The sequence below is a fragment of the Nannospalax galili genome, unplaced genomic scaffold, assembly GCF_000622305.1.
Source record: "Nannospalax galili isolate Female #2095 unplaced genomic scaffold, S.galili_v1.0 scaffold522, whole genome shotgun sequence".
NCBI lineage: Eukaryota > Metazoa > Chordata > Mammalia > Rodentia > Spalacidae > Nannospalax > Nannospalax galili.
This window is the reverse complement of record NW_008348874.1, coordinates 895,875-910,326: the sequence shown is the minus strand read 5'-3', so window position 1 is coordinate 910,326 and position 14,452 is coordinate 895,875. Positions and strand designations below refer to the sequence as shown.

Sequence of the window (14,452 nt, the reverse complement as noted above, 5' to 3'; positions counted from 1 at the left end):
TTTAACCTGAATTATAAAAGCTTGACAATATAATTAAATATAATTACTGGACTTCTTAAGGACATAGTACAAAATAATCTGTGTGATTCAACAGTTCTGGTAAAACACGCACAGCAGAATCATGGCTTTTCCTCCTCCGTGTTCTGTGATCACCTATGCTGTTCATCTGTCATCTCTTTTCGGATATTCTGAGAAATACTTTAAGTGAAAACAAAGCTTGGCTAAATCCTACGGCTATTTCAATCACACGAGTTAAAATACTTGAAGCCACCTGTCTCAGTGTGCACGTGCTGCTGTCAGGGCAGCTTTCACCTAAATCTGTTTTCTTCAGAATGTGAGCATCTTCTTAGGCTACACTGTTTGAATGCAGCCACTCCCACAATTAACTGCAACAGAGCAAGAATTATTTTGACTTGAGCCAGTGAACTCACCATAAGTTTCATAGTTCAAACACTGTTTCTGAGATTTATTGGCAAGTTGGACTCATTGGTTTTTTCCCCCTAAAGCTCAGCGTTGGTCCCATAAACAGCCCACCACTCTAGATCACAATAAACATTTAGTATCAATGAAAGGTGATTCAAACAATGCATCCCTCAAGTCTCGGTAAATTCATATGTACTAAAAGAAAGTACTGGTTCCTAATCATAGCACACTGGTACAACTTTCTATCCTGCTTGTAGTCTTCTCAGTGTTTTGCAGGCTCTGCATGTACAACTTTGTGTTTGTTTTTCAATGACTTGGTGTGTTGTTGCTTTCAGGATTCAAAGGGATCAAATCCTGTTTGGAAGTGACAGAGGCCTGTGTAGGGGATATGGTTTGTAATGCACAGTTGGCTCTTTACCTCAAAGCATGCTCAGCAAAGGGAAATCTGTGCGATGTGAAACACTGCCAAACGGCCATACGGTTCTTCTATCAAAACATGCCTTTTAACATCGCCCAGATGTTGGCGTTTTGTGACTGTGCTCAATCTGATATACTTTGTCAGCAGTCCAAAGAAGCTCTTCACAGCAAGCCATGTGCACTGAACGTGGTTCCGCCCCCTACTTGCCTCAGTGTAATCCATAGTTGCAGACGTGATGAATCATGCAGGTGAGGAGAAACATGCCTACCTTACCTTCTTACTGTGGCACCTTATTTGTTACAGTCCAGTCCTAACACTTGATTCCATTACGTTAGCAAACATTCCCACCATCCACCCAAATGGTGTAAATAAAGCCAGGAAAACATTCATTTTGAATTTGTATACATGTGTTGTATCCTTTTTGAAATTCATATGTAAAATGCAGAGGAAGTTCTTAGAGTAAAGAAATTCAGTATGCTGAGAGTTGATGACCATTAAACAGTACTATTAAATTTACATAATAAGTTGAAACACGAATTAGATAAGAGTTCAAGTTTCTGGCCAGGTGTGGTGGCACACACCTTTAATCCCAGCACTTGGGAGTTCAAGGCCAGCCTGGTCTACATAGTGAGTTCCAGGCCAGCTGGGGCTACAAGGAGACCCTGTCTCAAAAAAGACCAAAAAAAACAACAACAACAACCAAAATCCAAAAACAAACAAAAAAAAAGAGTTCAAGTTTATACATTGGTTTTTAAAAATAAATGTTACATTTATTTATTTAGTGTTTCATGAGTGTATGTGTATGTGTGTGTGTTTAAAGGTATTTGGTTGCTGTTGTTTGTTTTTATTTGTTTGTATAGACTAGGTTGGCTTAGAAACTACAATACTCCTACCTCAGCTTCTGGAGTGCTGGGATTACAGGCCTGAGCCACCCCACATGACCTAGTGTGATTGTACATAGTCGTTAATTTTGTCAAGATGACTCTTCAAATTTCAAAATAAATTCTTTCTTTCTCAGGCTGTGGATTACAAAGAAAAAGGTAGTTTGAGCATGGCTTGTCCATCTACAGCACACATGTTCCAATAATGTAGGAAATGTGTTCTTTTTCCCTTCTTCCCATGCTCACACTGTGCTGTTGGGGAAGTAATGCTAGTAACTTCCTTGTTCACTCAAAAAATACATGTTGGAACATCTGATATCTAGGCATCATTGAGGGACAAAAATGTCTTCCCTGCTTCTTACTCTACTGAAACAAGACAAATGAGAAGGGTGATATTTCTAAGCCACATTACAGTTATACCTGAATGAAGAATTAGTCTGATCCAGGGCTGGAAAGATGGCTTTTAATCTGAGTGAAACTGAGAGGCATTTGCAGATTGTGAACAGCTTGTGAATGGCCCCAGTTCCTTTGTTAAAGCTTCCATTCTGGCTGCCAGCTGAGACCAAACTGTGCATGCAGCAGTCCTGCTCAGGAAGCATGACTAGTTCAGCATCCCTAGGTCTCCTTTGCCACTGAGGTCTTCATTAACACACACTCTCAAGGTGTTGTTGTCTTTTAAAAGGCCAGAAATAAATATATGGCTGGTAAACAATTTTGAATAGAAGTAAGAAATGCAGGAATTAATCAGATATTAAATAAAGTGAACGAAACAAACCTGTTTCTAACATTGCATCATATTGAAGTTTTATTTAACACCAGCATTCATTTATATAACTTTAAAATTTTTTGTTTTGTTTTGAGGCGGAGTTTCTGTATGTACTCCTCACTGACCTCAATCTAGGTCCTTCTGCTTCAGGTACTCAGGTCCTAGGATGACAGGCTTTTTGTGGAAAGATTCTCTCTCTCTTTCTCTCTCTCTCTCTCTCTCTCTCTCTCTCTCTCTCTCTCTCTCTCTCCTCCCCCCTCTCTCATTTCTGTCTTCTTTTTAGGCTGGGTTTCACTGTGTAACACTGCCTGTCCTGGAACTCACTTTGTAAACCATGCTGACCTCCCAGTCACAGAAATCTGCTTGCTTCTACCTCTTGAGTGCTGGTATTAAAGGGGTGCATCACCTGGTTTATTTCTTTTTTGGAATAATTCCCTTGTTTCGTTTTATTTCCCTAGTGCCATCTATCAAGGACTATTGAATTTCATTCTCTTTAAATTAGTAAAACTTAACATATATCAAATACATTTAATAATCAAAATCATAGTTTAATAATCAAACTCTGAGGTTTACCTACCTCTTCAAAGTATTAGATGCACGTAATATATAGGTGAGAGCTCAGAGAAAGACTTGTGATTTATCTAGAATTTTAGATTTGTTGTTGTCAACCCCCTGATGATTCTTGGTAAGCTTTCATTTAGTCTTTCACATGTACGTTGTCTTAGTCACAAGCATTCCGACTTGCAAAATAGTTCCAGATCTTACAAACAATGTCAATAAAAAAGACACTTCCCAATAACACACATTATGAGATCTTAGCAGAATAATCCAATACTGACATCCTTTCCACTTAGAATGCCATGTTTACTAAGAGAATTTTCTTGTTATCAACATCTTCTTGATTAGACTTAGTGATTTTCCTCAACAAGGACTCTGAGGTTTACCTACCTCTTCAAAGTATTAGATGCAGGTCTGAAATGGAATAAGCACTCAAAAGATGCTTCATCCTTGCCATGTACCTTAGAAAGCTGTGCTTAATTTGTATTTTAATGTACATATCTTCCTACATCATTTCTGTCTTTCTTAGATTGGTTCACAGTTAAGGGCTGTTATGTCTCAATATTTATCAATAGTCAATATTTTTAAAAATCCTATCATTTCCCTCAAGTGAATTTTGTGTTAGGGAGATTAGCAGCTTTTACAGTAAATTACTGATACTGTAATTCAACGTTGAAAAGGAAGCCCCTTTTATCAAGTTTACCCCAACCCCAGACTCCTTTTCTCATTTTTGACCTGAAGCGTGAATTTTGTTTTAACATACTATTTTTATTCCTGCTTTAGATTCCTGAATTTATAGCATAATTTGGCAAAATGTTATTTTGAAAAGTTCAAAATAGGCAATAGAAAGCCCCTCTCCAATGATTCTTTCCAATATTAATATCCACTAGCAGTTCAGATTATATTTTAACAATTTTATAATTGTATGAATTTCTAGAAACTTATATAATATCAAAGGTAAAAAAAAGCAGCAAAAGAGTATTTTCTTAGAAAAAGTTCTAACTAGTTAGGAAAAAAATTATTTTTATGTTGTGTGTATGTGTGTATGAGTATTCTGTCTGCACACATATACAGAGAATGTGCATGCAATGCCCATGAAGGCCAGAAGAGGGCGCCAGATCCCCTGGAACTGGAGGTGTGAACATGTGGGTGTTGGAAACCCAACCTGAATCGTCTGCAAGTGTAACCAGTGCCCTTAACTGCTGAACCATCTCTCCAGCCCTTCTAACCATGTTTAAATTGACTATGTTAAATCATTTGATGTCTTTACAAAGCATGGCCTTATATTAGATTACAGGGACAAACAATACCTTTCATGCGTGGAAATTTTACGCATGGCATTCTCTTACATTTTTTTCAATGTAACCTCAAATCTACGGTAAAAATAAAAACAAAATACTCAATTTCTTTTTAAAAGATCTTATTAGTTTATTAATTTTTATTTATGTGTAGGGTGTTTTGCCTGCATGGATGTAAGTACATCTGTGCATGCAGTGCTTACAGAGGTCAGAAAAGGGTGTCAGATCCCCTAGAACCGGAGTTCGGATGGCTGTTAACCACCATGTGGGTGCTGGGAATGGAACGAACACGGTTCTGTTCTACAGCAGCCAGTGTTCTTTACCACTGAACCACCTCTCCAGGCCCCAGCAGGTGAAATTGTCATGAAATATTTTGCCATGACAGTACAAGGATCACCAGTTTTCCTGTCAGGTAGATGTTTGTCACCAACTGCCTGACTACTTAGGCAATGCTACATTTGGAGCATTTGTTAGGCCCTCATAGCTCAGATACCTTTCTTCTGTTTTCCTTCTCCTAAGAAGGTCTCCTCATCTTCGTGGCTGCAGCAAGCTCGTTGGGTGCTCCCCAGTAGCATTTTCTGGCCTAGTCCAAGCATGGGAAGACCTCAATTTCTTTTTATAAAATAGCTTTTTAAATACTTCATTACTTGAACCATCAGCCAAAATTAAAAATTAGAAAATATTAAGAAAATAAGCAAGAACACTGTGCATTAAAACATTACTGAACACAATAAATGTATTTAATCTAAAAATGTTGGCTACAATTAAAATAGAAAATTTCTAACATCATAAATTATAATATTTAAAATTATCAATTTTAACTATCTAGGTACCTAGTATATTTTTATTTTAGTTAAATCTCTTAAGTCCATTATTTTGTCAAAATTTCACTGCTTATTTCCTGAATGAAATAATTTTATAAGTAGCTAAATCATACAATTTAAAAAATACATATTTTTTGTCTTCTTGAAAATTTGTTCCTTGAAAATCTCATAGATGCACACAGTGTATCTTGTTCATATCCAGCTAAGCTGCCTTTCTGCTCATAGCCTACTCAGTGCTTTCCCGTCCTTCCATCATGTCTTATTTTTCTTTCTTTCTGGATTTGTTTTTGTTTTTGTTTTTTAAATAACCACTGAGTCTAGTTAATACTGCCTGTATGTGCATGGATGTGACATCATCGACCGTGGCATGGGTAACCTACTAGCAGTCATATCCCTGAAAGAAAATGTCTTAAAGGCCAATAGCTCATCAGCTAGGGCTCAAGCCTCATGGATTTCTCCCATTCCATGCTAGAATGTTGACCAGTTTGATCTTGTGCAGGCTTGTGCAGGTAACCATAGCTGTTGCAAGTTCACGGATACAATAGTCACAACCAGAAGATGGTATTTCATAGCATACCTCCCATCCTCCAACTCTACATCTTCTCTACCACCTCCCTCCTCTTCCACAATGGTCCCTGAGCCTTGGAGATAGGACCGGGGGGGCAAGCGGGCCAGGGAATCAGCACTCCCTTATTTTCAGCACTTATGAGTCTCTGCATCGACTGTGGCCCATTGCAAAAAGAAAGTTCTCTGATCAAGGTTGAAAGAAGCACTAATCTATGTGTATAAATATTAATAATTAGAAGGCAGTTTAACAGCATGTCTATTTAGCAAGACAGCAGTAGTGGGTTTCCCCTCTGTGATGGCTGTGTTGTTTATCAACTTGACACACCAGGAAAGAAGGAATCTCAACTGAGAAATTTCCTCCATCAGATTGGCCTGTGGACATGCTACTTGATGGACGTGGTCCTGGCCCACTGTGGGGGTAGTGCCATGCCTGGGCTCTTATAAGAAAGGTAGCTGACGACACCAGGGGAAGCAAGTTAATAAACAGCATTCCTCCATGCTCTCTGCTTCAGTTCCTACTTCCAGGTTCCTCCTTCCAGGCCTTCAGGTCCTGCTTCAGTTCCTGCTTCCAGGCCTTAAGTGCCTCCCTTGACTTCCCTCCATAATGGACTGTAACTTGTAAGCCAAATAAAGCATTTCCTCCCCAAGTTGGTTTTGGTCAGCATTTTATCACAGTAACAGAAAACAAATAGGATTACCCTCGAGGTCTGTGACCTCTCTAATCATGGGCTTTTGACCAAGTTGACAGTATGAAGCAAAAATTCCCTCCTGTGGAGCAGGCCTCAAATCCAATCAGAAAGTAGTTGGTTATCTCTATAACGGGCATGCCACTCTGGTGGTAGTAGCCACGTCATGCTTGGTAGGTCAATATTGTAGCATTCTGCATTCTAGCATTCTCCCCTGCAACCTGTATAGCACCCCTTGTCAATATAAAAACTTGCCAGCAGGAAGGAAGTTTCCCAGGCAGTTTAAGATTAATTCTCTATGTCCTGCAACCAAACTATGTTGTGTCTTCAGCAATTAATGTCTTACCATCTAGCTATAGGCAACTAAGAACAATTAGAATAGCCTGTGTTGCTGAGGGCCTCTGGGACCACCCTGATCAATAATTAATAGGGAGGTATCCCACACCTGGCACTGAGATTTTTATTTAATGATCCACATGTCTTCTGAGTGAAGCATTATCTACCCATGTAGGGTATCTCCATTCAAACTCCTTATTTTTTTAAATATATTTTAAATTACCTTACAAAGTGGTAGATTTCTATAGGTATAAATGTGACAATTAAAAAATAATAAGTGACATCTAAGTGCAAACTTATTCTATATCAATCCTCTAAATAGCAATCAATAGTTCCAACATATATTTAGATAATATTTGACATATAATCCTTAATTGCATTAATTAAAGGAATGTAGCTGTAATTATGGACCCAGAATTACATTTTTAGGAAAATTTTAATAGAATATGTGCTAATTAGTTGCTCCATTGTTCTCCATTAAAATCTGATCTTTTAGCATTAATCACATATGATATTTTTGAAAATAAAGTGTCTCTGACTCTTTAGTAGCAAAGTTCTAGGCAAAGGAGCTCACAAAGTGTCATCCATGCACATGTAATAATAACTTATTCACAAGGCATACAATTTTAGGTGACGAATTTCAAGTTGAAAGATTAGTATTATCAGTTATATTGATACAAATGCCTTTGTGCTTCAGCAGGTTCACAAATGATATCCACAGAACATTATCCTGAGTTTTACATGAACTTATTATAGCCAGAATCAAATGTAAAGTGAGAAACACTATGAATGGGTGTAGTTCTAAAAGATTATCTTGATTGAAAACTAAATACAAATTCTCAAGTACTGGATTTTTTGTTTGTTGCTTGGTTTGGAAACAAACTCAAGACCTTGTACTTGCTAGCCTCTGCCACTAAGCTACATGCCCAGCTTTAGCTCTTGCTATCAATACACCTCAAACAATTTTATAAATTCTAACTGTATAGTTCAGAATTGGGAAACAGAATCAAACACCTCCCATTGTGTAGGAAAGTTGGATTGGCAAGTGCCTTATTTGAATTTCCTTGGAGGGTGACAATGTCCAAATGTTAGCCATGAAACTCTATTAGTTCATACTGCAGATCACTACCCATTGAGGTAGTTAGTACTGAGGAAAATCTGTCCAGGGAAATTCAAACTCAGCCTCTGTCTTTCATCACAAATGGACAGCAGTTTGCCAGATTCCCCTGTTGTTTTATTCCACACTCCCTACTGCCATATTTGAATGGGCAACTTAGTTTCTAATTATGTACTAGAACTCGGTACTCATTTTGTGCTGTGCCAGTGTTTCATGATGTGAGTGATCATCACTTGTTAATGTAAAATATCACTACTCGCAGACTAATTCAGTTCTTCGTTCTTTTCCTAGGAAGCACTATCTAACATTTCAGTCAGAATGCTGGCCTCGTGTTACTGTGCAGTGTCATGAAGATGAGACCTGCATTAGCATGCTAGGCAAGCAAGACCTCGAGTGTTCAGGGAGTGATAACTGCAGAGCAGCCTACCTAGGAACTTTTGGGACTGTCCTTCAAGTGCAATGTACGTGTCAGAGCACTACACAAAGTGAAGAATCTTTGTGCAAGACGTTCCAGCACATGCTTCATAGAAAATCATGTTTCAGTAAGTTATCCAACTACAAGAATATGTGTCTAATTGATCAAATTACCTGTCTATCTTGTTTTCCACTATACTAAGAAAGTGGTAAGCTAGCCATCCAAAAAAAAAAAATTCTCACAAGGACAATTTGCATTTGCAGTTCTACTTACATTCTGTTTTTGCTCTTTTTCTCATCTATTAGAAAGTGATATACCTTTTAATTTATATGACATATCAAAGGTTAATATCTTTTGTTGATTTTAATATCAAAAGTATAAAAGATTTAACTCACAACTAAACACATTAAATATCATTGCATGTAACAAATCAGTCCAAAAACGCTGGTTTAAAAGCATAATCTGTTAGCCACTTATTTGATCACAGCTTTATACACTGGTCTTAGATCAATGAAAAGATTGTTATGACACTTGCCTAAGTTCACTTCTGTATCTACACTAATATCTGGTGGCTCTACTGAGGCTGGATGGTCCAAGGCGATATTTAGCAAGCACTGTTGGCTGACATGGAAGAGTCCTGTGGTGTCCCCTTCAGCAGTTGACAATGGGTCTCTCACATGATCACAGCTGAACTCCTAGTGGCTAAGACTAAATCCACAGGTATTTATCAAGTGTGTCCTTCTGTCACTTTATGAATATGAGTTGCATTGAACAAAGCAAGTCATGTGGCCTATCTCAGAGCAGTGTGGGAGTGGATTAGACAAGGATGTGGATGGTCAAGGTGGGATCCCTAGGAGGTCACCGATTTAACAATTTGTGAAACAAGCTGTCCTGACCTAAATAAAGTAATCTTTCATTTATTTTTATCTTCTCTTGAACTTTAATAAATCTGCTGATAAACTTCTAGTGATAAGATAGAAAACGCATTTCTAAAATAGTAATATAGGATAAGAAAGGTGAAGTTTAGAAATTTAAATAATTTTTCCAAATTCTCAAAGTGGCCAAAATGCAGAGGATTTCTCTGCTTCATGTAGAAAGAATCTGAGTATGTGATCAAAGCATGTCTGTCATTTATCTTCAAGTACAGACCATTGAAATGTCTCTGTCCTAAATGTATCCAAGTCCTTGGACCACTAGATTAAAAATAAATGTGAAAGTACTGTTTCCAGGGGGAAATAATGAATATTTATTGTTTCTTAGCAAATAAAATCTCTACAGCTAAACAACTATTTGATAGATATTGCATAGTCTTTTTCAATTTTCTTGTACAGATAGAAGCTAGATATTAGTCACTGTTACCAAACTGCAATTTTTTGTAAAAAAGTAATAGACATACAACTCAGGATGTATGTTTAGATACTTATAGTTCATTCTATGGATTACCTACCATTTCTGCAATCATATTTCATGGCTACAAAGGGAACTATATCATTGCACACGTTGATTCGTATTTCCTAAACACTTTACTTACGTGATTAAAATTCTGTCTAAAGGAAAAGCTCTTATAATGAATGGTTGTAACAGTTACAGGAAATATCAAATAGCTAAATCAATATAAGCAATATATACTGCAATACATATTATATATACCTAGTTATATGATAAGAGTTACTTATGGGTGGATGTAATAAAAATTTTAAGATATTAAATTATTATACATTGTGATATATCATTTTATATTGCCAAATAATAATGATTATGTAGGTATATTAAAGGTTTTCATAAAAATATGTAAATTCTACACATTACTAACAGTGCAATTTTTAGCATAAGTACTCCAGGAATCATAATTCTGGTCCTAAACCTGTCCTCCAATACATTTTTAATTATTAATCATTTGACTTTCATAGTGTTTTTCTGTAGTAATCTCTATAGCAGAAAAAAAGATATGGGGAGATGCTGGAAATAGTCTTTAAAAACCAGAAATACTAAAATATCATATTAATTATTTTTTGAAAAATGAAAATTCAAGGCCCTGTTCTCTGGCTTCATTCACATGGTAAGACTAAACTTAAGGAAACTTTCTCCTGAAACCTTAGCTATTGACAGGAGGCATTTTAAGAGACAAGATTATATCATTAAAGCAACATTAAAAGCCCTCCACCACAGTTCTTGGTGCTTAATTAACAGGAAACAGGTCAAACAAAAATACAACCTAACACTTAGCTAACAAACCTTTGACCTCAACCTCAAACATACACATGCAGCCCAAAGACAGCTTGTGACAGAAGTATGTTTCCAGCTGTCACCCTGATTTCTCACACTGGCCCACCGCTCTCTAGTGTTTTCAAGAAGACGCATCACCCTTGCACGTTTCCAGGTTTCCTCAGCAGCTGTGAGCTTTATGTAAAAAGGGTAATCTAAGCAGAAATGGCACTGCAGTTAGGGATATATTCCAGCTTGCCACGTGTTTACCTTAGAAGCACTGAACTCAGATTCATTTGACTTCAAGCTCCACAACCAGTATATTTTACACTAATTCTTAATGAACAATGAACTCTTAATAAGCAATGAACACTGTTTATTCAAAACTTACTTTTATTACTCACAAATGTTATGCTATCTGAATTTTGTGGAAAACACAATTGAAGCATAAATACATATGGAAATCATCTATATTGATGCATTCAAGTCAGTAAGATAGCAATTGTAAATATTTTCAACTAGCATGATGGTTTATATTTTGTCACATTTTCTTATGCAATTATACTTTCTCATTTAATTTGAATAATACTATAATGTAGGTACTGTTGACTTCTGTTTTGCACATAAGAAAAAGGAAGTTAAGAGATTGATTAAAAGACTTGCTCAGACTTCCACACTTGGTTGTGGGCAAGTCATAAACCTGGCCAGTTTATTTGGAGCCCATTACATGTGCTCGTGAAGCAATTTTGTTTTAAAGTCTATTCAGTATTATCCAAAACCCTGCCAGTCAGAAACTTGTAATTGTGCTGTCAAAACAAAGATTTGAAAATGCCCTAAGGGTTTCTGTGTGCCAGTCAAGACAGGCAGAAAAGTCTACAGGAGGCTGGAGAGATGGTTCAGCAGTTAAGAGCACTGGCTGCTCTTTCAGGGGACCCAGGTTCGAATCCCAGCACCCACATGGTGGCTGACAACCATTCAGAACTCTAGTTCCAAAAGGAATTTGATGCCCTCTTCTGGTCTCCATGGCATTGCACATCACGGGTGCACTTACATGCATGCAGGGAATACACTCATACACATCAAATAAAATAAAAATAACTAAAATATTAAAGAAGAAAAACCTAGAGAACACACCATGCATCCCACCACCAGCTGCCACATACATACCCCTAATGCACTAAGATCACTCTCAGTGGTTGTATGATTTGAATGTCTGCCAAGATTATTTACGGGTGTGCAAATGCTGTAGTTGTGCAAGGTGCCATGCTCAGAAGAGTCCTAGACTTGGGGTTGAGTCCTCTGAAATCACTGCTGAATTCTTGAAATGTTTGTGAAAGAAGCCCAGTAAACAATAGAGCACACCGTGATAGCTTGAAACAATAGCTCATGTCTCTTCCTGGCTGTTGCTATTTCCCCTCTTGCTGATGACAGACAGTTCTTAAGTGCCTACCGTCTATGTTTCCATGCCCTAGGCCTGCCTGGCACCCCTCCAGTGCCCACATCCCCTGTAACTGATGCCAAATGTTTGTCTAATTTTGTATTTTATTTTTAAATATACTTTAATATTTTTATATTATGTGTATTAGTGTTTTGCCTGCATGTATGTAAGTACACCATGTGCATGCAGTGCCTGAAGAGACCAGAAGATGGCATCATATCGACTGGAACTGGAGTTACAGATGGTTGTTAGCCACCATGTAGGTGCTGGGAATCAAAGCCGGGTCTTCTGGAAGAACAGCAAGTGTTTTTGACTGCTGAACCACCTCCAGCCCTTGTCAATTTTGAAAATGATGATGAGTTTTCCAATCTACTAAATATATTTTTCTTTTATAGTTTTCAGTTATTTTTTATTTTCTTAATGAAGATTTTTTTCAGTATTTTTCTTACTAACTCTAGCTACATATCTAGGTATTGAAAGATGTTGAAATTACTATTGAAAGATATATCTTTCTAGGAAATATTTTCATACTTTTAGTAGTTGTGGTATGGAACTTCAATTGATTGATTTCTTTGTTCATAAATTTATGTGTAGCAAGCTGTTAAAGACTCATACATTTTTAATGATTTATTGAATCATTTCACATTTCCTTTGTAGGTAACCACATGCTTTGTAATAAATAAATCATAGTAAACTTTCCTTTTTCTTTGTTTTGACCTACCTGTCAATGTTCCCCCACAACATCTAGGGTCCACAGAAACATGATAAATATATGAATGGTGATTGTAGCATTCTCTTACCCTTTACCACTATGTCTGATGTTTATAGTGTTTCCTATAATACTCTGCACCAAAATAAGGCAGTTGCCTGTGTTCATTGTTTCAATGTCTTTCTTACACTCTGATCCATCCACTTGAGTCTGGCCTCAGAGTGTAGACCAGCTGATAAAAGTGCCCTGCCTTTCTTTAGGTCTTTTTTTTTTAAATTTTTACAAAAACTTTATTGAGAATTTCATGCATGCATATAAGGTGTTTTGATCAAACCCATGCCCACTCCCTCCCCTTCAATATCCCTCCCTTTGAAGAAGTAACCCTGAAATCTTTTAAGGATTAGATACAAGCTCCCAAACACTTTTGATATTCTTGGCCTTTGGAACAGAGTATGTTGCGAACAGGCCCAAGGACATTTTGACTTTTAGCCAAGAAACTGGCTACATTTCTTTGGGGTCTTTTTACCCTAACTGCATAGCCAATTCCTACCTCCTATTCTTATCACACCATCCTCTGAAGGGGTTACCCAAATTGCCAATAGGGAATCAGGATGCAGACTGCTCTGGCTTCTTCCATGCTGAATAGGGACACAGGGTGAGGCAATTGGGGTGCCTCTTCAGTGGCTCTATCTAAAAGACTCCCAAATTGCATAATTCTTCTCTGTAGGGAGAAAAGAAAGTCCTTAACTGGTGAATAAGGGATGTAAAGGAGAAGTAAAGGCAAGAATACTTAGCATTACAAGTTCTAGACAGGGAACTAGAAAAAAGTCAGAACAGGGCAATTTTCCAATGTTCATATGAGAGTCCATTGGAATTTCTTAACAAGGGCTTCCAAAAGCATCCCTCTATTGGGTTCTTCCTCATTTTTCTTTTGTCTTCCAAGGCTGGACTACTTGGCTGGGGATAGTGGCTGGATACTCAGGTGAGGGTCCAGTGACCCTGCTTGGTACATCTTTAATGAATGAGCACATGAGCACAAGCGTCAACAAGCCCAATTGTGATTATGTTTAGCGATCAGGCTCAGCCGAAGTTGTGATGATGGTAGTTATTTCCTGCAGAAGGGACTGCTGAATAGCATCATCTTATTAAAAGGACCTGGAATTTAAAAAGATTTTGTGCTAGGAGCCACATATGAGGGAGAACATATGTCATTTGTTTTTCTGAGTCTGTTACTTCACTCCGTATAACAGTTTCTAGATCCATCCATTTACCTGCAAATTTCATTATTTCATCTTTCTTAATTGCTGAATAAAACTCCATTGGGTAAATATGCCACATTTTTGTTAACCACTCATCAGTTGAGGGGTACTTAGGTTGCTTCCATCTCTTAGCTATTGTGAAAAGAGCAGCAACAAACATGGATGTACAAGTGTCTCTGCAATAGCATGAGTTCTTTGGGTATATGCCAAGGAGTGGTATAACTGGGTCAAATGGTAGGTTCATTTGTAGTTTTCTAAGAGTTCTCCACACTGTTTTCCATAGAAGTTTCATGAGTTTTCAATCCCACCAGCAGTGAATGAGTGTTCCTCTTTCTCCACATCCTTGCCAACATTTGGTATCATTCATTCTCTTGATCCTAGCCAGTCTGATTGGGGTAAGGTGATACCTTAGGGTGGTTTTAATTTGCATTTCCCTAATTACTAATGATGCTGAAAACTTTTTGAGATATTTCTTAGCCATTTTTATTTCTTCTTTTGAGCACTCTCTATTTAGATCTATATCTATTGAGTCATTTGTTTTCCTGATCTTTT

General features: G+C 37.4%; 1 protein-coding gene across 5 annotated transcripts in view; it reads left to right on the top strand.

Annotated features, from left to right (window-relative positions):
• Gfral (GDNF family receptor alpha like) overlaps positions 1-14,452 on the top strand; it is an 80,290-nt gene that overhangs the window by 25,979 nt on the left and 39,859 nt on the right. For all 5 annotated transcript variants that reach the window (XM_017801359.1, XM_017801355.1, XM_017801354.1 and 2 more), the window contains 2 exons: positions 759-1,089; positions 8,166-8,416. In XM_017801359.1, coding sequence (XP_017656848.1) covers positions 759-1,089; positions 8,166-8,416 — 582 coding nt within the window. The remainder of the gene's footprint in view (positions 1-758; positions 1,090-8,165; positions 8,417-14,452) is intronic.